This window comes from Typopeltis vanoorti, chromosome 21 (assembly GCF_054136105.1).
Source record: "Typopeltis vanoorti isolate ZY-2024b chromosome 21, IOZ_Tvanoo_1.0, whole genome shotgun sequence".
Classification (NCBI taxonomy): domain Eukaryota; kingdom Metazoa; phylum Arthropoda; class Arachnida; order Uropygi; family Thelyphonidae; genus Typopeltis; species Typopeltis vanoorti.
Window position 1 is genome coordinate 77,979,044 of NC_143569.1, and position 27,254 is coordinate 78,006,297.

At 36.8% G+C, this 27,254-nt stretch overlaps 1 protein-coding gene across 3 annotated transcripts in view; it reads left to right on the forward strand.

Annotated features, from left to right (window-relative positions):
• tzn (hydroxyacylglutathione hydrolase tenzing norgay) overlaps window positions 1–27,254 on the forward strand; it is an 85,338-nt gene that overhangs the window by 18,680 nt on the left and 39,404 nt on the right. For all 3 annotated transcript variants that reach the window (XM_090411698.1, XM_090411697.1, XM_090411699.1), the window contains exons 2-4: window positions 16,617–16,786; window positions 20,768–20,832; window positions 26,627–26,744. In XM_090411698.1, coding sequence (XP_090267824.1) covers window positions 16,682–16,786; window positions 20,768–20,832; window positions 26,627–26,744 — 288 coding nt within the window. In that variant the 5' untranslated portion in view covers window positions 16,617–16,681. The remainder of the gene's footprint in view (window positions 1–16,616; window positions 16,787–20,767; window positions 20,833–26,626; window positions 26,745–27,254) is intronic.

The following is a 27,254-nucleotide window of genomic DNA, read 5'->3' on the forward strand; positions in this document are numbered from 1 at the left end:
TAGTCAGAAATCACATAGTTCAGTCAAGAAGTAGTTGTTACTTTAAGGGGGGAAGACTATTAATCTTCTAGCTTCAGCATAAGCACAACAGTTAAAGTTAGGATTTAACAGGAGGTATTATTTCTTATAACTTCATAGTACAACTGTTCTTACCAGAATAAATTCTTGGCTATATTATTCACTGAGGCACACTTAAAACTTTAGTTAACTATCACACTGGAGCAACATATTTCAAAAGTAATCTTCTTTAAAATAACTTAATCATTAATCTCAGCGCATCACAAATGTAGACACACTTTCACTAGAAAATTCACTTGTTCCTCATTTACTACTTTGCAATAAAATCAGTTTTTCACTAATCTTCCTTAAAAGCTCTGGAATTCGTCATAACTTTAAAATTCCTTATCAATATTCTGAGTTGCCAATTTACATCCCGATCCTTCGTAATCTAATTACACTTAATTCCTATTACTATAGCCTCTTACTTTACTCAGTGTTGCTAATAAGCTATCTCCTCATCTCATCTTAATCTAATTACAGCACCTAATTCCTATTACTACAGCCTCTTACTTTACTCCGTGCTGCCATGAGTGCTCCCTGCTTCCCCCTTCTCTCTTTACTGCACTATCCTGAATGCTTCTGGTCTACTGATCCCCTGTACCCAAAATTCTTTGTCACGCTCTCTTATGTCAATTCCTTCTCTGCAGTTGAATACCATACCTCGTGATCCATGCACACGCTAGCTATTTCTAGCCCGTCTCCATAGTAACAAACAAAATAAAATAAAAACAGAAATATTGCATAACATTATACCTTTACATACTGGTAGGGATAAATAAAAAATTAAAATATTATAATTCACATAAGGCATATTAAACTTATATATACAATTCCTCATAATATTAATTTAGGAATAATCAAAATAAACAGAATAATATTTCAATACAAGGTTCTATCATTTCTACCACATATTTTAGATTAATTAATAAAATTTAATAAATAAACTCAAGGCAATTACATGAATAATAATTTACAATCATGGGATTAATATCAAATAATTTTTACAAGTATAGCCTTTGGTATGGTGGATTAAGTTGGATTCTGTAAGGAATATTAATAACTTGAATTTCTCCTTATTCAGAATCCAACACTAGGCATACCTTTATCTACAGAGAGAGAGATGATAAAGTTCTCTCAGCAAAGTTATACCAGGTGTGCTTCTGATCTGGAGAGAACTAGGGACATGTTATCATCCATCTGATATCTGTAAAAGGGATACTTTTGTGGAAGTAGTATGGTGTATAGGCATCTTGTAAGGTGAATGCATAAGCTTCCTAGTTGGAACCATGAATGCTGCAACTTATAGAGACATAAGATGCTGGACCCCCTATTTTGTTTGTCTGTATGCAGGTGCAATAGGGAGTTATTTATCCTACAAGATGTTATATACTTAGTTAATATTTTATCCAAGTGTAAGCAAACAAAGTTTGCACCTGAAGTATTATCAAGACAGGGACAACTCATGGCAAAGGTGGTATAACTTCGCATCACTTCCCTTAGTATTCCATAATGCAAAGCACATCTCCTTGTGGACATGTATAATGCTATTCATTATGGGAAGGGTTATTACCCAGACCGGTTTTGACCTGTCTTGAAGTCTTTTCAGTGGGACCCAGACACTACTAGATATAAAGTATAACTTCTGCATTACTTCAACTGTGGTATCACCTCTGGGTTTAGCTCCCACTGAAGAGACCTCAATAAAGGTTGAAACCAGTCTAGGTGGTGACCCTTCCCTTAATGCATAGCATTATACATGTCTTCAAAGAGATGTGCTCTGCATTATGGGATACTAATGCAAGTGATGAGAAGTTATAACACCTTTGCCACAAGTTGCCCCTGTCCTGATAATACTTAAGGCACAAGCTTTGTTTGCTTACACCTGGATAAAGGATTAACTAAGTATATAATTTCTTGTATAACCAAGTGGAAAAAACATAACTTCCAACATCCTACAAGATGATAATGCTTGTCCTCTTCAAGTGAAGCTCAGACAGGGCCAGTTTTATCATTAGGCGAACCTAGGCAATCACCTAGGGGTGCTAAGCCTCGGGGCACCAAATTTTGCTACATAGTTCGAGGAAAAAATATATAGAGACAATGCATAGGGGCACCTAAATTTTCTTTGCCTAGGGGCATCAGATATTCTCGGACTGGCCCTACTCGTGGACGTATCTTCAAAAGAGGTTATTGTACATATGGACTAGTCAGCCACATCTCCTGACCTTATTCCTATTAGACACATCTGGAATGTGCTGGGTAGATGTGTTGCTGCTCTCAATCCACCTCCCAGGGACTTAGGAGAGCTTTGCAGGAGTAATACTTGTTATTACCAACTGAGCTCCTGGATACCATTATAAACAGTATGAAACATCATTGTGAGCACTGTAGCTGTGAATGATGACCACATTCCTTTTTGAGACACTTTAACAATCTCACTTTGACCTCTTGTTTTTGATCATTGTCTTCATGTACCGATTTGTTACTGAATTAAACTATTCATTTACAAGTTTTCTGGGTATTTCTTTCACATCTCATATCATATTGCTTTTCAGTGAATTGCATAAAAATTCATCATACGGTGTTTGAGTTATCATGATTTTTTTTCTCTTTGTTCCTTAATTTATGGAAACCAGTGTAGATTGCTATAGCAAGATCTGCTGATGTAGAGAAACCTGTCTTTTACTCAGTCTTGTATTCTATTTCTAACCAATTTCTCCATTATCTTTTCGTCATTTAGAGATCTGCTGACTAATCTGTAGTTGGAGAGCATCTGTCTGGCACAACTTTTGTGTGGTGACACTATTTTCCTCTATGAGGAATTTCCTTCTTTCAAGAATCATTAAACAGCCAGATCAAGTGCACAGTCCACTCTTGCACATTCTCTTAAAATACATGTTATTGTCACCTAACCGCAAAACCTTGTTTACATCTGGCCTACATAACACTTCACATATCTCTTGTTCTTTCACTTCTGATATCTATAGAATCTTCATGCCTATGTTTAGGTGTTATACTACATCATTTACATCAGTGTGCTAATAATGACAGTAAATAAGTACTGTCACTACATCCTCTAATGTGGTCATAATGATTTTCATTGTCTAGTGTGAGCTACTCCCCCCCCCCATGATTATTACATTTCTACTAATGCATCTGAACATTACCTTCATCTTCCAGTTATCTCCATAACTTTTCCCCTGTTATTTATTCACTTGGCTTATAAATTGTTTGAAGTAAGATATTCTGATGGAAGGAAAATTTAAAACTTGATTTAATTAATCATATTGAATTTAAAATAATAAAACTGAAGGTCATTTTTATATTAACTCCCACCTGTGACATTAAATCATATCCTAGTAAAAACATCTATTACATGATTAAGTTGAGTTGGACAAAGGAACTGGCTACACAGTGGTACTTCTGGATTTTGCTAAGGCTTTTGACAGGATACCCCATAGAACACTGTTACGCAAATTGAAGCAGATGGGAATGGATACTAAATTGGTGATATGGATAGGAGAATGGCTCAGGGAGAGATACCATAAGGTGGTGTATGGAGGAGCCGAGTCCAGAATGAGGCAGGTGACCAGTGATGTGCCTCAGGGCTCTGTGCTTGGGCCATTGTTGTTTAATTTATATATAAATGATATAGGAAATGGCTTAAAGGGAGATATTCAGTTGTTTGCTGATGATGCAAAGTTGGGTAGTGCAATAAAAAATCAAGCTGATGTTGAAAGTTTGCAGGATGATTTAAATAAGCTGGTAAAATGGGCAAAAGATAATGGATGTCAGTTCAATGTGGAAAAGTGTCAAGTCATGCATTTTGGGATTAAAAGATTACCAGCTGTGTACTACATTGATGGAAAGGTACTCCAAGAGATTGATGAGGCTAGGGACTTAGGAGTGTTGGTAGATAGGGAGATGAAGTTCAGAGGACACATTGCTAAGGTGTCCAAGATTGCACATAGGATTACTTGGTTGTTGAGGAACACACTGACATCCAGAGATAAAGAGGTTATTATTCCCCTTTATAAAGCGTTGATACTTCCACATTTGGATTACTGTGCTCAGGTCTGGTCACCTGGATTCCTTGGAGATGAGGAGGCTGTGGAGAGGGTTCAGAGAAGAGTGACCAAGTTGGTGAGTGATGTAAAAAATGCTCCCTACATTGATAGATTGAGAGCTTGTGGATTGCAGAGATTGGTTGATAGGCGAAGAAGAGGGGATATAATAGAAACATTTAAATTACTGAAAGGTTTTTATAGGATTGATGCAGGGGAAATGTTTCAGCTGTGTGATAGTGATGGAAGAACAAGAGGTCATCTCTGGAAATTAAAGAAGAGTGTGGTTAACAAAGGTGTCAGAACAAGGTTTTTTGCCTGGAGGGTGGTGAATGAGTGGAATTCATTGCCTGACTTAGTTGTGAGCTCTTCTGTAAATGAATTCAAGAAGAGATATGACAGATATCGTTTTGCTAGTTTGGGTCTCCCGCGATGAGTCTACTGACTCCATGAAGATACCCGTAATAATAATAATAATTACCATGGTGAGTCAGTGTTTAATAAACAGGAATTCTGCTCAGTTCACAAAGCATGTTTTTTATGTCACTTCACATCTTAAGCACTAGCAATGAAAGTCATCTGCTATTGCGCCACTTAATAAAGCATTCAAATACATGATTAAACATTAAGCATGTATATGGATAATGCTAGGGATGGACAGTTAACATTTGTCTCAGCCAAAATAAAAAGGCCTTGATTTAAAAAATGCAATTTTAAAAATAAGTAATAGAAATTTTTTTGCTCAAGATGCCTGTAAGAATATCATTATGGTTGTTAACATCTGACCTCGATTGATTGGAGTCAGAGACTTATTGTGAGAGGACCACACACTATCACATATAAAAGTTCATCCAACTATGCCTTAAACTGATTCAATACGTTCACAACACACTCAGACAGTGCATTCTACTCATCAACCACTCTTCATGCAAAGAACCTGCTCCTTACTCCTCTATTCACACCCTCCTTAAAGAAGTTCCAGGCCTCTTGTTCTACTCCCCTCTCCCATTCTATGAAAAATCTCTTCCTTGTCAACCGGATAACGACCCCCTTATACGTCTCAATCATATCCCCATCCCTTCCTCCTCCTATTCATGAAGCTTTGTAATTTACATTCTCTCAATCTGTCCTCATACTCTACATTCCAAAACCACTGATCCCTTTGTGAATCTTCTCTGAACTGTCTAAATTATTCTTGTCATCATGAAAACCTAGTGATCAAATCTGTGCACAATAATCCAGTGGCATCATAACCTCTTTATTTCTGCATATCAGGGTCTTCCACATCATTACCATTATGTGATGTGATGTCTTCACAACTTGTAATGTGGCACCTGAATTTCATGTTTTTATCCACCACCACTGCCAGATCTCTCATTTCCTCTACCTCCTTTCAAGTTTCTCCAACAAGTATATACTCTGCTTCCCATCATTGCTTACCAAATTTCAGAACCTTATGATTTGCAACATTGAACTGATAGTTGCACTTACCTACCCATTCATGTCTATTGAAGTATTCACTTAAGGTCATAATATCTGCTTCACTCTGCATTGCTCCCCCCCCTCCCACTTTTGCATCATCTGCAAACAGCTGCATATCACCAGTTAAACCCATCTCAATATCATTTATATACAAATTGAACAACAATGGTCCCAAAACTGACCCCTTGTGGCACACCACTAGTGACCTTCCTCTTTTGGAATAGTGCACCCCCATATTCTATAAAGTGCTGTTTCTGAGAATTTTTTGTTTTATTATTAGGTATGAGAAGCAGAATGTGAAAGTGGATAAAAATACCCTACTTGACATAGAAATATGCTTTCATCACACTGGTAGTGAGGAAATAGCAGAATTCATACATTGAAGTTATTATTACAGAAATTACTGTATTCTGTATCAGACCATCTCTTTGATTGTTCTGGCAATACACCATTCTTAAGTTTTCCATCATTTTTAATTTTAAGTTTTAAATAGTAAAGTTTTCATTGCCTTATTTATTCAAAGTCTGAAGTGACAATGAAAAAACCATGTTTGGTTTAAAATAGTCTCCAACTTATTTTAAGTAGTAGATGAATATCATTTCTTAATGTGAGACCATCCTCTTGCTTATTTAAAGGCCTGAAGTGGCTTGAAAAGATTCCACATTTGGTCTTTAAAGTAGGGTTTCTGGATTATCTCATACTTAGTGGTATTGTTGGATTAATACAAACTTGGTTAATATAAATATACTATAGGCTGATGCTCGTTCATAGGCAGGATTCATATAAACTAACCTCAGCACATCTATAATACTAATATATTATTATTATTATTATTCAGGCCTCCATGGAGTCAAAAGACTCATCGTGGGAGGTCCTTCCTAAGAACATAAAGTCTGTCAAGACTCATCGAGGGGAGGTTCCCCCTAAGAAACACAAAGTCTATCATACCACTCCTTAAACTCATTGACCGTTCTCGCCCTCACCACTCTATCAGGCAATGCATTCCACGGTTCAACCACCCTCCATGCAAAGAAACCACTCCTCACCCTCTTGCTCACAGTTTCCTTTCGTAACTTCCAGGGATGGCCTCTTGTCATCACTCCTTCCCGCTGTTCAACCAAGTGAAAGAACTCCCCAGTGTCAACCCTGTAACAACCTCTCAACAGTTTAAAAGTCTCAATCATATCGCCAGCCAATTCTCATAACTATCCTTGTACAGTCCTGAGACCATCTTTGTCATCCGTCTTTGTATCTTTTCCACAGTTAATTTATCCCCTTCAAATCCTGGGGACCAAATCTGAGAACAATAATCCAAGTGTGGTCTGATCAGACTTATATAACGGAATGATAACCCTCTTATCTCTGCAGGTCAGTGTCCTTCTCATAATTGCAGCAATCCTCTGTGTTACCTTCACCACCTTTGCAGTATGTCCCCTAAACTTCAGGTTTCTATCAATCATCAACCCCAGATCTCTTGTCTCCCCAACTTCCTCCAGTATAACTCCTCCCATAGAGTATGCAGCATCCCATTGATGTTTCCCAAACCTCAAGACCTTACATTTTGCTGCATTAAACTGACACCCCATTCATTTGCCCATCTATCTAGCTTATTCAAATCCTCTTGCAGGGCTACGACATCTGCACTATTACTATCCTTCCCAGCTTCGCATCATCTGCAAACAACTGAATATCCCCTTGCAATCCACTGGCAATGTCATTGATATAAGGGTTAAACAATATAGGTCCTAGTACTGAGCCCTGTGGGACCCCACTTGTAACCTTCTGTCTCCTTGAAACTGCTCCACCATACAACTCTCTGATACCTATCAGACAGCCAATTCTGAATCCAGTTGACCAATCTGACATCCAGACCCATGTGTTGCAATTTAAATATCAGCTTATCATGTGGTACCCTGTCAAATGCCTTTGCTAAGTCTAAGAAAATTGCAGTATATGCCTTTCCCTCATCTACTGTTCTTGTAACTTTATTATAAAAGGCTAGCATATTGCTAAAACAAGAGCCCTTTCACAAATCCATGTTGACTCTCACAGATAACATTACTCTCATCTGCCCAGTGCTGTATACGGTCCCTCACTACTTTCTCCATGATCTTAACTACTGATGACACACAGACTGGTCTATAATTAGACACTTCCAGTCTGTTACCACCCTTATGCAGTGGCACTATCTTACCTTCCTTCCATTCCCTGGGCACCTTTGTCGAAGCCAGACTTTCATTGAAAAGCCAGGTTAAAGGTACTGTCAGTTCCCTAGCACATTCTCTCAAAACTCGTGGTGAAATACCATCCAGTCCCAAAGCTTTATTGACATCCAGAGTTCTCAGTATCTGAAACAAACTCTCCTCCTGTACCTCTAAACCTTGAACCTGTCCTATCCCTCTAGCATTAAAACTGACTCCTCCAGGATGAAATACTCCAATAAAGTGGTCATTGAACAATTCCACTATGTCCTCTGCATCAATCACTCTATTCCCATTTTTATCCCACAATATCATTTTTCCACAGTCATTACTCCTGACCACATATCTAAAAAATTCCCTAGGATTTTCTTTGGATCTTAGGGCTAATCTCCTTTCATATTCCAATTTCGTCTTCCTTACCATACTAGTCGCTCTTCTGGACTGTGTCTTATACTCTTCATGCATATTCTCTTCTCCTATCTCTTTATATCTCTTCCACAGTCTTTTTTTTGCATGCAATTCCTGTTTAATATTGTTTGTCATCCACTTTACTCCAAATTGTGTCCTCTTCTTCACTCGTGGTATACAACTTACCATTGCTGCTAACAAATATTCTTTCACAATTTCCCACGCACTAACGATATCCCGGTCTTCCAATTCCTCCCTCCATGAATCTTCCCGAAGTTGACGTCTAAGACTATTATAATCACCTGCATTATAATTCCACATAAGTTCCCGTCTCTTTGATACTCCTGCATGTCTATTCATTTTCCAAGTCAAAACCATATGGTCACTCTCTCCAACTGGTGGGAGAGATGTCATCTCAGTTATTATCAACTCTTCTGATGCTATAACCAAATCTAAAACTCTTGAACCTCTTGTTCCCTCTGTTACATGTTGCCTAAGACATTTGTCCCTCAAGAATTCTAGAAATTCCATTCCACTATTGCTGCATGCATCTTCCTCTCTCCAATTTATATTACTGTAGTTAAAATCTCCCATAACAATCATTCTTCTTGCACTTGCCAAACTGAGCTGTCTAAACATCTCCTGGTCCCCATCCTCCGTGCTCCTGGGTCTGTAGCAACACCCCACTAAATATCCTGTCTTGCCTACCTCTACCTCACACCATATGCTCTCAAAATCATTTGTCTCACTTCCTTCCAAAGCCTCCACTCTTAGAGGACATAGGTCATCACTTATCATAAGCAGTACCCCACCACCACGCTTTCCCCTCCTATCCTGATGAAAAATGCTATACCCAGCGACTTCTATTCCTGTTATTATATCCCCTTTTGTCAACCACGTCTCAGTGATCCCAATAATTTTTGGCCAGGCTGATGCTATCTGCGCCACCAATTCCTCTCCCTTATTCCGGATACTCCTGGCATTAGTATAAAGCATATAAATGCCATTGTTTCTATACCCATCATTATCCCTTCTAGACTCCACTGGGCTCAATGTTACCTGACATCGTCTCCCTTCTTCCAAGTATCCATTCCCACAAGAGGCCACCCCTGCTATCATCCTCCCTGGGACACACTGACTCATTCAGAACAGCAATCTCTCCAGATGCCTACGTCCTTCCTCATTCAAATGTAAACGGTCTCTCGCATACAATTCCTCTCTTTCCTCAAACGCACTCCAAGCATCCACATATACCAGTTCTCTCTTGTCACACATTCTTGCTATTATGCCATTCAATATCACCGCTCTTCTGCTCAGCTCATCATTATCATACCTAGGCAACACACACACAATTTTTCCTCTCTCTGTCTTCTTCCGTACAGTCTCAAGCAAAAACCTCATATCTCTCGTTGCCCGACTTACATTACCACTCAAGTCATTTGTTCCTACCATCACAATCATCTCATCCACCTTTCACCTCTCTTAATTGCCATAGCCACCCTTTCTATTGTTCCTCCTGGCAAACACTCCTCATGCATCCTGTCTTGAACACTTAGAGAAGTTGATAAAAAGATAGAATTGAATACTGGATTGACTGGAATAAGATGCTTTATGAGCATCTTATTCCAGTCAATCCAGTATTGAATACTGGATTGACTGGAATAAGATGTCAATCCAGTATTCAATACTGGATTGACTAAATAAATTGCTTTGCAATTTATTTACTTTTTATACAGTTGAGTTGGATAAAGGTAATGGCTATTCAGTGATGCTGCTTGACAAGACATTTGACAGGATTTTGCCATGATGGGGGGGGGGTAGGTGATATGAAACTGTGATTTGGATTAGAGGAGAGCTGATGGAGAGATATCAGAGTAATATTCTTTATAAGTGCAGATTTATCCTGTTTTCATTTATACTATACTGATAAACCTATATCATTTTTACCTGTACTGTTTTATGTACTATATTAACAACACAGGTTCCATGGGAGTGGAAGGAGGATAATATTGTTTCACTGCATAAAGGTGGCGATAAGGCTGTAGCTTCAAATTATAGGCCAATCTGTATATCTGGAGTTGTGGTGACGGTGCTGAAGAAATTGGTGAGAAGTAGGATACAGAAATGAGTTGATAACAGCAGTATTTTCTCTAGTTTTCATGGGTTTGTTCAAGAGAGATCATGTTTTATTAACTTACTTATGTACTATAATAAGGTGACGAATACCTTGGACAGGGAGATGCGCATATAGTGGTGGTGTACTTGGATTTTGCAAAAGTTTTTGATAGACTGCCACACGACAAACTGTTAAATAAATTGAAACAGATGGGATTGGATAACAGACTTCTGAGTTGGATCACTGACTGGCTGTCGGATAGATATCAGAAAGTTGTATATTGGGATGAAGTATCCCAAAAGGGGAAGTTCACTAGTGGTGTACCGTAAGGGTCAGTTTTGAGACCATTGTTGTTCAATTTGTATGTTAATGATTTTGGCATGGGTTTAACTAGTGATATGCAGTAGTTTGCAGATGATGCTAAATTGGGGAGAGCATGCAGAGTTAAGCAGATGTTATGGCCTTACTGGAAGACTTGAATAAATTGCATGAATAGACAGGTAAATGGAACTGTCAGTTCATTGTTATAAAGTGTAAGGTTTTGAGATTTGGTAAGCAATGATGGGATGCAAGGTATTCACTTAGTGGGGAAACTTTAAAGGAAGTAGAGGAGATGAGAGATCTAGGAGTGATTGCAGACAAGGACCTGAAATTCAGGAACCACATTACACAAGTTGTGAAGACATCACATCAAATATTGGTAATGATGTTGAGGACCCTGACATGCAGAAATAAAGAGGTTATGATGCCATTGGATTATTGTGCACAGATTTGATCACTGGGTTTTCATGGTGACGAGGATAGGTTAGAAAGGGTCAAGAGAAGATTCACAAAGGTGATCAGTGGTCTTTGGAATGTGGAGTATGAGGACAGATTGAGAGAATGTAAATTGCAAAGCCTCATGAATAGGAGGAGGAGGAGGAGGGGATGGGGAAATGATTGAGACATATAAGGGGTCATTATCGAGTTACCATTGAAGAGATTTTACATAGGATGGGAGTAGAACAAGAGGCCATCCCTGGAACCTGTATAAGGAGGGTGTGAGCAGGTTCTTTGCATGGAGAGTGGAATAATTGGAATGCATTGCCTGAGTGTGTGTTGTGAATGTTGATGCATTGAATCAATTTAAGTCATGGTTGGATGAACATTGTGTGCAAGTGTGTACCTCCCATGATGAGTCTCTGACTTCATGGAAGTCAGATCATAATAATAATAATTAAATCATTTATTGTACACTTTTGTATTTATACCTTGTTTAATTAAATGTGAATTAAGTGATTAATTCACTTAATTCACATTTATAATATCTATGTATAATAATAAATGAATTATTATACATAGGCTGTTCAATAAGTAATAAGACCATATTTATACAGAAAACAGATTACCTTTAATCATCATCATTTACATGGTCTTTTTCGAAGTAACTACTGTGAGACGCGATGCATTTGTCCCAACATTGCGTCCACTTCTTAAACACATGTGAGAGTCCGGTTTTTGAGAGTGCTTTCAAAACCGCCTCTGCAGCTTTTACACATGCTTTGTTGCTTTCGAAATGGCGGCCTCTTAGTGGTTTCTTGAGCTGAGGAAACAGCCAGAAATCGCATGGTGCGAGATCAGGACTGTATGGAGGATGTGGTAGGATATCTGTGTGTTATTGCACCACGATAATGCAAGGCCAACAATATGTGGCCTTGCATTATCGTGGTTCAATAAGAAGCCATTCTTCAGCAATGGACGCTTCCTTTTGACGTGCTTGATGATAATCGCTGCTGTGTTGATCATTGTCTCTGTGATGGACGTTGAAGGTCTTCCCTCACGTTCAAGATCTTCCACATTTTGCCTTGAAAGTTTCTTCCTTAAAAGTTTTATGTCAGCGAAAAACACTTGCCCTCGACATTGCTTCATCGTGGAAAGCTTCGTGTATCATGTTAAAAGTGTCCGATGCCAATTTTTGCAAACGGACACAAAATTTAATCGCATAATGCTGTTCCAAGGACGCTTCCATTTCGAAGACTGGTCGCACCTCATAGGCACGCCGATGAGCACTTGCGTTTAGTCACATGACACTCTGGCACATCAGCCCGTATACGCCATCTATCAATCTCTTTCGTTAATACATACAGTAACATTTCTTTATTCCACAGAAATTAATATTGTGATAAGTGGTTTCGCCAGTAAAATTAGTCTTATTACTTATTGAACAGCCCATGTACATTAGTATAATAATTCAGTACTAGTTTACTAGTATCAATGAAACAGATATAAAAGTGTGAAATAAATGATTTAATTAAGAAATAAGTTTCTAGTGGTACAAAGTGGTTTAGAGACATGGAGAAGTATAATTGGTTGGTCAGAGATGTGCTGATAAATTATTCTTATGCAATTTCTGTTGGTCCAACATTCTGCTGGACCAATAACAGTTAACATAACAATAACAGCAAGACTTTCAAATCAAAGAGTCCGTAAAACGAGTGGTGTACCGACTGACTGACTTGTTTTCCCTTTCAGTCGTTTCCTACTGTAGGTGACTTTGTGTCCACAAAGTATTCCTGGTGAGATTTTTACAGTTGTGTTAAAGAAGCTGTTTCACCATCACTTCCCCCCCCCCCCTCCCATTTTATCCGGGCTCGAGACTCCAGTGAGTATGGAGGCTTGTCATGTTAAAATGAAATCAAGGGTTAAAGTTTATGATCTTTTTTTTTTTTTTTTTTTTTTTTTTTTTTTTTTTTTTTTTTTGATACAGTTCTAACTGAAATATATAATAAAATATGATAATTTCTATTCTTTAAAATTTTTATATATTCCTGTGATTAAGAAGTCAAACATTTTTTCATATGATTCATGTTTTTGAACTGCTGTAGCTTCTTTTCCAATTGTAAATCATTATTAATGTAATAATTGTCTTCAGTATGTTGATTCATATAGTCTTTTTATGATTTCAAAGCAGAACAGTATCATTTGCTTGTATAGGCTATATATATATATATATATGAGGGTTGTTTGAAAAGTTTGGTAAAAAATAAGTTAAACACATTTTTTTTGGAAAAAAATCACCTTTATTTCTCAGCATAGTCACCATTGAGGTCTACACATTTGGTCCAGCAAGTTTCCAATTTTTTTCATCCCGTCTAAAAAGTAGGATTTGTCAAATTGTGCAAAATAGTCATTGACATATAATAAATTTAGTTTAATCCTTTATCCAAGTGTGAGCAAACAAAGTTTGCGCCTGAAGTATCTTCAGGACTGGGGTAAGGTGATACAGCACCATGGTGCTGTATCACCTTACCCCAGTATTAAACTAAATTTATTATACTCTAACCAAGTGAAAAATAAACTTTCAATAGTCATTGACAGCCTTGATGACATACTTGTTCGAAGAAAAATTTTTCCCACCGAGCCAAATTTTTAAGTTTGGGAACAAGAAGTAATCACACGGGGCCAAGTCCGGAGAATATGGTGAACATGGAACCAATTCTAACCTCAATTCGTGCAATTTTGCCATTGCGATGGCCGATGTGTGGGATGGTGCATTGTCTTGATGAAAGAGCACTTTTTTGTGCACCCTTGGCTGTTTTTTCTTCAGTTCTTCTTTTAAACAGTCCAACAATGATGCATAATAGACTCCTGTTATTGTCTTATCCTTTTCCAAATAGTCTATCATGATAATTCCTTGGGAATCCCAAAAAAACAGTGGCTATCACCTTCCCAGCTGATGAAACGGTCTTCGCTTTTTTCGGTGCTCTTTCACTGGGCATTGTCCACTTTTGACTGCTGCTTAGACTCAGGTGTGTAGTGGTGGATCCAAGTTTTGTCTACAGTCACGAATTGATGCAAAAAATCCTGCGAATTGTGATTAGATATTGCCAAACATTGCGTTGAAATGTCTCTTCACATGCGATTTTTAATCGACAGTCAACAATCGCAGCACCCATTGCGCACACAACTTTTTCATATGCAATTTTACGTGCAGGATATTATACACCTGTTCAGTTGAGATGCCTACAATCTCATGCACGCACTTTCGCTTGGCGGTCTTGCATAGCGATACCATGGATTTTGTCAATTATTTTCTTCGTATTGACCTCAGTTGGACGTCCAGAGCATGCTTCATCTTCGATGGACTTAAGACCACGTTTAAACTCTTTATCCAAAAATAAATAGTCGGTCATGCTGGTGCAGAGTCCCTATGAACTGCATCTAACTAACTCGGCTTTGATCTGCATGGCCGTCCATTTCTTCAAATAAAAGTCTTTTATCACTGTACGAAACTTGTTTTTTTCCATTTTTATGGAAAATGCAAACACACATTTTTCATAAAATGGAGTTTTAAATGTTTGCCAAATGAGAACTGCACGTTGCATGTGGTTAAAATTTTGCCATGGGTCATGTAAAAGATGATACATGCCGACACCAATATGAATGAACGAATTGTTTCGCCATCTATTGAAAATTTACCAAACTTTTCAAACAACCCTTGTGTGTGTGTGTGTGTGTGTGTGTGTGTGTGTGTGTGTGTGTGTGTGTGTGTGTGTGTGTGTGTGTGTGTGTGTGTGTGTGATCCAAAAGTCGCAGAAAAAGTAAAAATTCAATAATTTTAAAAGTATAGACAGTAGCACGATGCGGTTTTCACAGAAAGACATGGGGTTTTTTTTAATAACGAAAAATTTTATTACCAGAATAGTTACATTTGTCATGAACAGGTGGTGCTGTAGTGGTTCCGGAGCTGCTACCTGTCACTGTTTAAACCGTGAGGTACGTAAATTTCAGATGTAGTGAATACTGAAGTTAAACTTTCAGCATTTAACGTTTATTACTGAAGTTAAACGTTCTGCCAAGGTGAGGCATGTTATCGTTACGAGATAAAGCACTTTTAGTTAAGCTGTATTATCAGAACTCCGAATGTGCAAGTGTGGTTTTGCGCACCTATCGTTCGATGTGGGGTATTAGAAGTGGAAAGGGACCGATGTCTTGTTCCTCACTGATAGCTATGATGAAAAGGTTTGAGGACACAGGCAGTTTGGAAGCACGTGCAAGAAGCGGGAGACCTAAAAAAACTATTGCAATTGTGCATGAGGTCGAACACGAGACCGACACAATCAGCAGCTTCTGCACATGGGGAATGCAGTGCGCATGAAATTTCAAGACGAACTGGCATTTCGTACGGGACTGTGTGGTGATCACTCAGGATCATCCTTAAGAGGTATCCTTACAAAATCCAGCACGTACAGGAACTGAAACCAACCGATTTTGAGAGACGTCATGAATTTGCAAATTGGGCTTTTCACCAGATGGAAAACAATGCGGACTGGCTGTCAAATGTCCTGTGGACTGACGAGGCGCACTTTTCGCCTAATGGAAGTGTAAATGTGCACAGCTGCTGCATCTGGGCGAGAGAGAATCCACACGCGATTGTGGAAACCCCTTTGCATCAGCCAAAGGTGACAGGATGATGTGGGTTCACTGCATCATTAATTATAGGCCCCTTTTTCTTTGAGGAAGTTCACAGCAGTACATTTCTAACTGTTTCTGTCACAGGTGAGCGTTATGCAGCGCTTTTAAGAGACAGCATCATTCCCTCCTTGCAAAAGAGGCAAGCGCTCCATAGTGTAACATTCATGCAGGATGGAGCACCTCCGCACATCACAGGTCCTGTCCAGCACCTGCTGCGATCAACATTTGTCGATGACCGTGTCCTCAGTCGCTCTTTCCCACACGAATGGCCACCATGATCTCCAGACCTTGCACCTTGTGACTTTTGGTTATGGGGCTACTTGAAGTCACAGGTGTACAGAGGTCGGCTGACGTCATTGGCCATGTTGAAAGAAGCTATTTGGCATCATGTGACAGAAATTACAGCTGAAACCCTCTTCGATGCTGTGCAGGGTGTCGTGCCATGTCTGACGTCCATTCTCATGAATGACGGCCGTCACATTGAACATTTGTAATCCTAGCTGCGTTGCGAACTGTGCTGCACCACTGCACAAAACTACTAGCACAACTGAATCGCCACCTGTCGGTGGCAAACGTAACTATTCTGGTAATAAAATTTTTCGTTATTAAAAAAAATCCCATGTCTTTCTGTGCATTTCTGTGAAAACCGCATTGTTCTACTGTCTATACTTTTCGAATTATTGAATTTTTACTTTTTCTGTTACTTTTGGATCACTCGGTATATATATATATATATATATATATATCCATGAAGAGATTAAATTATTACATACTTTTATATAATATTAATATAAACATGAATTAGCATTTAAATAGGAAATTTATTTTTAGTGTGGTTACCAATTATCTCCTCATCAAGATTCCATAGTCAGGAGTGCAGTATAGCTCAAGTAGATATGAAGATCCATCTTCTGCCTGCTCTCGAAGACAATTATATGTATCTGTTGATAGATGAAGATACAAAGGAAGCAGCTATTGTTGATCCAGTTGAACCTGATAAGGTATTTTATTTATATAGTTTAATGAATGTCATATTGGAAAGAAACCCACATTATTTCAGACATTAAAAAAAATATATTGTGTTAGGGTTAAGGACCACTAGATGGCGGCACATTTGAGCCATCTCTCTTCACTGCATACCGCTTAATTAGTGATAGCCTTGGGCCATCTGTCTCTGATTGGGTACCAGGGGAGATTGAACTACCCACTCAGTCTCCAAAAGTTAGATAGGGCTAAATGGCCTTGCCTACTCCCGTATACGGGAATAAAAAGGCGTTAGCTGATTTTTTTTTTTTTTATATTGGAAAGGTTGCTGTATGGTAGAAAGTTTTGTCTGGAATTTTTCACTGGTTGATTGTTTAGAATTAGGGATGAAGCAACTAAGACTATGAGGCCAATACATTGTGGCTATTAATTTGTTTGTGTGTGTGTGTTCTATCCAGTTTTGTAGGAATGAAAAAACCTTCATGTTGCTTACCTCTGTAGGAGACCAGCAAACTCACTTTCAGATGATAGGTGGAATAACCTTATGAAGAATCTAGGTTTGTGTCCTAAATGAGATTTGAACCTACATTTTTCCAGTCATTATAGTGAACTCATTTGCTCTAACAGTTGCTAAGTAAGTAAGAAATGCAGTATGAATTAAATTAAATTTAAGTTTAAAAAATCCAAAAAAAAAAAAAAAATTAAAAGTGCCTTAAGTGGTCAGCTTCCTGTTAATGATAATGAACATAGAAGATGGCCAAACATGCATATTTCAGCAAGGAAAAAGAAATATGTTTATGTGGAACAGTAGATTAGAAAATAATCATGGACACGAGATGACTTGGAAACATAAAATGGCATGAGGAACAAGTGAGAAGCTAATTAATAGTTCTGGAGAGTTAGGAAGAACATTTCAAGATAAAAATATCAGTTAAGTTTGGCTAATGAATAAGAGTGTGGTGAAGAGGGGTGTGGGGAGTAGATTTTTTACATGGAGAATTGTTAGTGAATGGAATGCATTATCAGAATGTGTTGTTAATCCAAAGAGTGTTAAGGATTTTAAGATTCAGTATGATAAATATGTTGCCAGTTGAATGAAACTCCCATAATGTGTCTGCTGACTCCATGGAGGGTGCAATTATTATAATAATAATAATGATAATAATAATAATGATGGCAGGTGTAAATGAATGAATACTGAAATTAGACAATGACAGTAGACAAAGAAATATTAAAGCTACATAAGCAAGTGAGTGATCAAAAGTTTTACAGCCATGATGTGATGTGTTGGTAAACAAAGAATGACAATGACAAGATTGATTATGGAAAGAGAAATTGACAGGGGAGGGGGGGGGAATCCAGTCTTTAACTCGACAAGTTAAAAAAAAAAGGTCAATTTAGTTACAGAGTTTTAGTATATATCCCACACACACAAAAAAGTTCACAGATGATCTAGGAAAAGTTTTAAAACATCCAGTAGGCAGGATAGTGGTCTCATAGTGGGTGACAAAAATTGTCCACTGCTAGACTTTTGCAATTCTTTAGTTAGTGAACAGCAGAGATGTTATTCAACCAGACAAGCAAGTAGAGTGGTATTAGCAGGAGAAATAATGGAAAGGCTAGTGTTCTAGTGAATGCTAAGTGTTTTAACTAATAAGGAAATTGTTACTATGACAGCAGAGCAAGATAAGAGATGACATCTCAAGGAATGTACAAAGAAGGTAACACTGCTTTTAAATTATTTGTTCAACAGGTTTTACAACTGGAAAGCCTCCACAAAAAACAGAGAGAAGTAATGCTTTTGTGTTTTGTGCATATTGTGTAACCACATAGAGATTGAGAAAGGGGACCAAAAATAGATTTGGTTTGGATTAATGGCCGAAGCAACTCAGGCTATGCTGCCTGTGTATTATGTCTGTTAATTGCATGTGCTGTAATGGCCAGTTTACTGCTTTGTGGAATGAAAAACCCAAGTTTCCATGAGGAAAAACTCTGCCATGTCTGTATGAGACTGGTTAACTCACCTTCAGTTGAAAAGCACTGTAAAGGTTCTTCACATCCTAGATGGGATTCTAACCCAGGTCTTTCCAGCCAAAGGGCATCATCAAAACTAACTGAGATCAAAAATATATATTAAATAAATTAAATTTTGGATGAACCTGATAAGGTCTTCAATCTAAGCAGTTGTGTAGCCTACTTCTTGTAAACTGTTCTCGAGTTTTTTATAGTTGCTTTCCATTATTTCAGTTTCATGCCTATCGCTCTTGATTTGGAAGCTTTATTAGCATAAGATGGTTCTTCATAGTCCATAAACTCTTCTGAGCTTATGAACTACATCACCAACAAATGCTCTATTTGAACCTCTATGAAATTGCAGCTGTGATACTGCCAAAAGTAATATTAATATTTACTTACAAAAAAAAAAAAAAAAAAAAAAAAAAAACAGTGCTATTGGGAGCGAAATCACCACTAGCACCAGTAAAATAAAATCAACATGAAAAACAAATGAAAGAAATATTTTTGTATGTCTCACAATCATTTCCTACTCTGCTATTTAGATCTCCCCAACAAGGACCAACTTTTCCTTTTTCATTGTGTCAGTTGCTTTTTCTAAAGCCTCAAAAAATTCCTCCACTTCTACCTTAGTAGAACCTTCTGTGGGACCATAGGCACAAATGAGTCTCATTGTCCAGTTCCCCATTCTCATATTTGCCCACATTACTCTACTTGAGACTGACTGCCATTCAAGAAGATTAGCCTCGTATTTTGTGTTGAATATTATGGCTACTCCTTCTTTTCCTTGATTGTTTGCCTGAATATAACATTTTGTATTTATTGCTCAGAAAGATCTCACCAGTTTTTGTCTTTTTTGTTTCAGTCACCCCTATTATTTCGATCTGGTACTTATCTAATTCCTCAGCTAGCTCCATTTCTTTGCCATTCAGGCTTCTTATGTTGATAGTACCGATCTTTAACTCTGGTGATAGAAATATAAGATCTGATAATGTTGGAGTCTTGAGAGGTAACAGACTGATTTGGAGGAAAATTATAGATAGAAAATTAGTAATGATGTAAATTTTTCATGTAGTACTATCATATTCTGTACATCCCTTGAGAGTACATGACAGGAATTTGATGAACATGAAGTAGCCAAAAGGTGTTAAACCGTATTACTAAAATACTCTGGATTAGAGATAGATGTTTAAAGTTTTTTCACTTGGTTATACCAGAAATTAAAGATGCCAAGAAAGTATATTCTTGGTTTCATCCTTTATCCAAGTGTAAGCAAACAAAGTTTGCATGTGAAGTCACTTCAAGACTGGGTCACTTGTATATAGAAGCTAATAGAGAAGCAGAAAAACCAACTACTCTAATTGTAAATATTAGATAGAGCTATCCTTCCCTCTTGGTTATAATCTCTTCCTACAGTTATTATTTCTCCCAGGTTTTGTGGCTGCAAAAGTAGGTAAATCACCTTGTTTCATGTTTATTACTATAGCAACATCTTTTCCAACTATAGCTCTTACCCAGATTAACTTACAACTCTCTGCTTTTATCATAAGAACAAGTTTGATACATAGGTTTTTTGATGTCACTGTGCTAGTAAATGCATTTTGCTGCATTGAATTTTTAAATTTTTTTTTTGTGGTGTGAGCTTCAAATAGTTTCCACTGTGAGACATTGAGCAAGACTTTTCAATTAGTTTGTAAATTCTCTAAAAACTATTTGTGACACTAAATTGCTGTATTTATTTAGATTTCTTCATTGTGTTAAGTTGCAAGAAGAGGCTAATTATAATGCAAATAGCCATTGGTAATGATATTGGTAATTGGTAAATGATAAGTCAGTGGTAAAATAATTTTTATTGTCATTATTCAGTTATATAAGATAACACTTTATATTCTTAATAGCTTATATTTATAACAGGTAGTTATAATAGTTATAACTGCAATCTGATACATTTTCTGTTTTACAACATATTTATTTATTGTTTTTAGGTTTTGCAGGCTGTAAATAAACAAGGAGTCAAACTGACAACAGTACTTACAACCCATCATCACTGGTACACTTATGGATTTTAATTTCCAAATGTTTTATTTTTTAATTTTAAGAAAGAAAAAAATAATTTTTATTTGTGTAATATAATTTATAAAAGTTTATTTAATATTAGTAATAATAAATTTAATTAGTATTATTGTCATCTCTATACATTTAGGTTTGTTATAACCAAGAAACTTGGATATATAAGCTGCAGCTGAAGTTGTGCTAGGCTAGCATGATTAATTTTGTTTTCATAGTCTGTTTGTCAGTGATGTGAATTTGCTGCTTGTTTTCAGCTGGGAAAACTTTGAGTTACTAGGGAAATATAAACAACACTGCATCTAAAAACAGCTAACTTAGTCTTGAGTTAAGATGTTGGAAGTTTTTTCCCACTTGGTTAGACTATAATAAATTTAGTTTGCATCTGAAGTATCTTCAGGACTAAGGCAACTCATGGTAAAGGTGGACCAAGCTCTCATCACTCCTTGTCTTAGTATCTCCCATAATACAAAGCACATCTCCTTGTGGACATGTATAATGCTATGCATTAAGGGAAGGGCCACTGCCCAGACCGGTTTCAACCTTTATTGAGGTCTCGTCAGTGGGAGCCAGACCCAGAGGTGGTGATACTAAGTGATGATACAAGGAGTGATGAGAGCTTGGTCCACCTTTACCATGAGTTGTCTTAGTCCTGAAGATACTTCAGGTGCAAACTTTGTTTGCTTACACTTGGATAAAGGATTAAACAAAATTTATTATAGTCTAACCAAGTGGGAAAAAACTTTCAACATCTTTCACTAAATCCAGAGTAATTTAATAATAAAGTGAGACACCTTTTGGCAACTCGTATAGGTAAATATAACTTCTCCATTGCTTCCATCTTAGTATCACCACCTCTGGGTCTGGCTCCCACTGACAAGACCTCAATAAAGGTCGAAACTGGTTGGAAGCTTGGGTGATGAATGGCAGTGCTGTAGCCCATGAAGTTTTAACTGAGGCTCGGCTGTTGCTGTCACCTAGGTCCTGGGTAATGAATGGCAATGCTGTAGTCCATGAAGTTAACTGAGGCATGGCTGTTGCTGTTACCCCTCGGATGAGATATGAGCGGCTCTGCTCGGTCGTGGGGTGAGCCTGCCACAGTGTAGAGCCAACCGGTTCTGAGAGTTCTCAGTGGCAGGGTGAGCCTGTTACTGAAGGGAACAATGCTGAGTTTTTGGACTTTGACCTGTACTCGAACATTCAGTAAAGGTCGAAACCGGTCTGGGTAGTGGCCCTTCCCTTAATGCATAGCATTATACATGTCGACAAGGAGATGTGCTTTGCATTATAATAAGATACTATTATATACATTATAATTGATACTAAGACATGGAGTGAGGAGAGCTTGGTCCACCTTTACCACGGGTTACCTTAGTCCTGAAGATACTTCAGGTGCAAACTTTGTTTGCTTACACTTGGATAAAGGATTAAACTAAATTTATTATTAGTTAAGAGATCTATTAAAGTAACAAATGGGATTTGAACCTGGGTCTCTGGTCTCTTTCTCAGGCATTGGTGGATTGGTGTAGCTACTCATCCATGGAGATATATTTATCGTCATATATTATTTCTAAAATATTGTTTTCTTCTTTTTTTATTTCAGTGGGAAAAAGTAAATCTCATTTACACATCATTAACTTTTACTTTCTATATTTTTGGTCCATTTCTATATTCTTGTTCATTTCAAAGTGAATAAAAGTTAAGTTTGAATTGGTTTACAATCACTTTCTCAGTTTAAGAGTTTGGTATCATATTCTTGAATTTCCATTTATCTTGTAAGAAATATATTGTTACAATATTTCTTTGTAAATAACATTAGCATTATAATTACTGATAGTTCTAATTTTTATTTTTAAATTATCAAAGCACAGTGAACTATCAAAGTACCTGAACTACATGACACGACCAAGTCATATGGTTCTGATCTGAAAAACAGGCTGAGAAATATAATGCTTGAAGGATATAGTGTTTGCCTTAGTGATTTAATTATAGTTATTGTATAGGCAACAAGAAAGATTGGTTATAGTGGACAACACTAAACAAGGATAAATTTCTTAAATGACAGGCAATCCAAGTAGAATGATGGATGAAATAGGAATTAGTAGGAAAGAAAGTGGTGGAATTTTTTGTATCATTAGAGAGGGCAACTGACATGAAGAAGAAGAAAAAAAAAAGATATCTGTTTTTGTTCTTGTTTCAGGTCTAAACAGCAGAGTAAGAAACAGATTTCAGACATACGGAGGTGGTTTTATAAACATTTGGAGAAAGAAGCAAAGCTAATAATAATGTTTCTCTTCAAGATATGGACTCGTTTTTACTAACCATGTTCCAGCATAAAGATGTGCATAAATTCGTATGAGAGTTCAGAAGAAGCAAAAAAAGTGTTATTGATTGTTATTATTGATAATAACTTAGTTTGATACATAATTCAGTTGGAAGAATGATGGGACATTCACACCAGATTGGAAAAGACCAGAGTTTTATTCTTGTTATGATGAGCAGAAACTTTATGTGGTCTTTTAAGGGCAATTAATCAGTCTCAAACACATATTACTGAATGACAAAGTGAATATGAAATAAACCAGTCTTGAAACAATATGGTTTATTTCATGTTCACTTTGTCATTCAGTAATATGTGTTTGTGTTTCATGACAAAAATCTGTGCCATTTGCAGAGTATTCATTATTATTGAGAGAGAGAGAGAGACCTTCAGGGACTCATCGAGAGAGCGATGCCACATATTACCTGGAAGGAGTTAAACTACCAGTCATATATGTTCTTGAATTCATTCACACTACCTACATGCACCACTCTATGAGAGAAAAATCTAGCTCTCATCCCCTTCTTGATGCTTTTATTTTCAACATCCTTTTCCCATCCTCCATAAAATGAAAAATTCCACAGAAGTCTCAATCATATCACCCCTCTTTTGTTGATTGATGACCCCCCCCCTCTCTGTCTCTCCCACAGACTCTTCAGAATGCTATAGAAGTGATGTGATTATGCCAGAAAAGGCTAGAATCATCTCCTAGACAGTTTTCCCATTGTCTCTTCTCCCAATATTTTCATGAGCATTCAGAACTATCATCCATTATTATGCCCTCTATTGAACAGTAGTTTAACAGTAATGAGGCATAAAAAATTGTAAGTGGATGACATAATAATTATTATACAGTAATAGAATAACACTTATGCTAGGAAAATGTTTATTATATGTAGAATTTTTGGCTTTGCCAATGTCAGTACAGTTGAAAAGAGCTAACACAGTAAGAACAACACTTAAAATTGCAAGTGCATGGCAATATATGCTATCAGCTATTGGTGGATAACTTCTTCTACAACTATCAGAATTCAGAAAAATAAATTTAAATATTTAAGTAATTACAATATTAAGAAACACAGGAATGAGGAGTGTTACTTAGAATGACTTCCTAAAAAATTTACCTAAGTGTAAATGGCTAAGTGTAAGCAAACTAAGTTTGCTTATACTTCTGGGTCTGGCTCCCACTGATAAGACCTCAATAAAGATTGAAACTGGTCTGGGTAGTGGCCCTTCCCATAATGCATTGCATTATACACACCTGTAAGGATGTGCTTTGCATTATGGGATATAATAGATTTAGTTTAATCCTTTATCCAAGTGTGAGCAAACAAAGTTTGCGCCGGAAAGTATCTTCAGGACTGGGGTAAGGTGGTACAACACCATGCAATTCGTTGCAAAGGTGGAGCAAGCTAACAGCAGTCCTATCTCAGTATCTCCCATAATGCAAAACACATCTCCTTGCGGATATGTATAATGTTATGCATTAAGGGAAGAGCCACTACCCAAACTAGTTTCGACCTTTATTGAAGTCTCTTCAGTGGGAGCCGGGCCCAAGTGGAGTTGCCAGGCAGAAGCATTAGCAAGGTCATCTCTACCTATAGGAGTTGCCAAAATATATATGCCAAAAAGGGCCACTACCCAGACAAGATAACTTGTCTGGGTAGTGGCCCTTCCCTTAATGCATAACATTATACATATCTGCAAGGAGATGTGTTTTGCATTATGGGATGTTAGCTTGCTCCACCTTTGCAACGAGTTTCCTGGTGTTGTACCACCTTACCCCAGTCCTGAAGATACTTTCAGGCGCAAACTTTGTTTGCTCACACTTGGATAAAGGATTAAACTAAATTTATTATAGTCTAACCAAGTGAAAAATAAACTTTCAACATTATGGGATACTAAGGCAATTAATGTGAAGTTATTGGTCTCTAGCTTAGTTGTGAAGATACTTTTTGCAAACTTTGTTTGTTTACACTTGAATAAAAGATTAAACAAGAAAATTTTTGGGGATTTTTAATTTAATTTATAACCAAGTGAAAGAACTTTCAACAGCTAGCTCTAATCCAGAGTGTTTTAATAATAAGTGTTACACCCTTTCATTACTTGTATACAGGAAATTATGACTTCTGCATTACTTCAACCTTGATATCTCTTCTGGGTCTGACTCCCACTGATGACATTTTAATAATGTTCAGAATTGGACTTGATTCAGAGGAGTAGAGCAATTCTGCTTGGTCACAGGTTTTGCCTACTAAGGAGAACCACCAATGAGAGTTTAGGATTGATCCCTTTGGGTCACTCAGTGAGATTTACTGATCTTGTGGATCACTCAGTTTTTGGAGAATTACCCCACACCTTAATAGTACCTCAATAAAGGTCAAAATCTGTCTGAGTAGTGGCCCTTTCCATAATGCACAGCATTATACACACTTGAAAGAATAATGTAAAGCATTAACCCCCCCTATCCCCCACAATCAACACACAAGCATTACAAGCACTGTTATAAGTTAATGAGCTATGATTACAAAGATAGGGTTTAGAATAGACTGCAAAATAAAATGTTTTTCAACTGAATTGTTTTTCTTATAATTTTTGAAGATTTTTCCCCCTTGTTAAAATGTAAGAGATATTTGTTAATATTTTTTTTTTGAGTGGGTTTCTGAAAAAGAAATTTTCTGTTTTGAATTTTTCATTAAATTCTTCAAATTTTGTTTAAAATCAATGTAATTTACAGTTTATTTTAACATGCATATTTTCTTGCAAAAGGAAAGGTCACAAAAGCATTTTTTGTATATTCTTTATTAGCATGCCATATCATCATAATAGCAATATACTAGCCTAAGACTATCAACGATTTTAACATTATATATTATTGCCTGAAATAGTCCGAGTTCTGTGGTTGATTTTTTTGAATTTACAGGATGAAACACTTCTGAGTTTCTAGAAGAAAAAAACCCTACTTGCCCAAGCCAGAGGTTAAGTTACTTACTTGAAAAACTGGTCAAAGAAATGCTTAGAAAAAAGTTTCTAGCTGAAAACTAGAATCAAACTTACTATGGACTTTCTTGGCAGCCTGTACTATGGATGCAATACCATTTCCACAGGACCACATGCACTTGTATTTTATTATTGCAATAATTTTATATTGCAAAATACATGCACTTATATTTTATTATTATTGTTATCATCAAATTTAACTTATTCCATTTTCTAAATTTATTGTATAATAAAATTAAATAACGTTATAATCACTACAATTTTTTTTCCTCTAAATGGAGAATACTGTTATTTAACCAAATTGAAGATAAAAATTGAGATACTGAATATTAATAGCAGTACTTCAAGCCATATTTGTAGCACTGCAATATATGTTTAATTAATTTAGTAATATTTTCTTTGTTCATTAAATAAGCCAGTGATTACTTTTGCAATTTCTCTCTCTCTCTCTCTCTAGGGACCATGCAGGAGGAAATGATAAATTAGTAAGTAGAGCAACTAATTTAACGGTGTGTGGTGGAGATGACAGAATTGGGGCTCTTACAAAAAAGGTTGAACATGGGGACCAATTTAAGGTATGTTTTTCACATTATCTGAGTAAAAAATAATTTAATATATTAGAAGTTGTCTCTGATTCCTGCTGATGATCATCAATCTCCAGTTATTATTAATATGATTTGTAAATATTTACACTTAAGTAGAAAAATGAATATGATTTGGTGGTTGACTCATAGGTGGCAGTTCGCTAGATGTAGTTAACATAGAATTAAATGGTTGTTTGGTAGGTAATGGATTCTGTCATTTATAATGATATAGTTTACATTTTTAGGTGCACTTTACAAAATACAGAAATGGCTATTAGATTCATTTTGTATGTATATCTCTAAGTACAGTAGTGAACAAATTAATCCGAACAAGCCGAATTTTAGTCAAGTTTTTGGATTTGGTTTGGTTTTTGGTTCAGTTCACAATAATTTTGGTTTTGGTTTAATATTTTTGGTTTTGTTGTTCTCATGTTGTTCTTTTAGTAGTGTAAACAAGTTGACATTTGTAGTGTTTTACTCATTTTATGTAGCTATAAAATG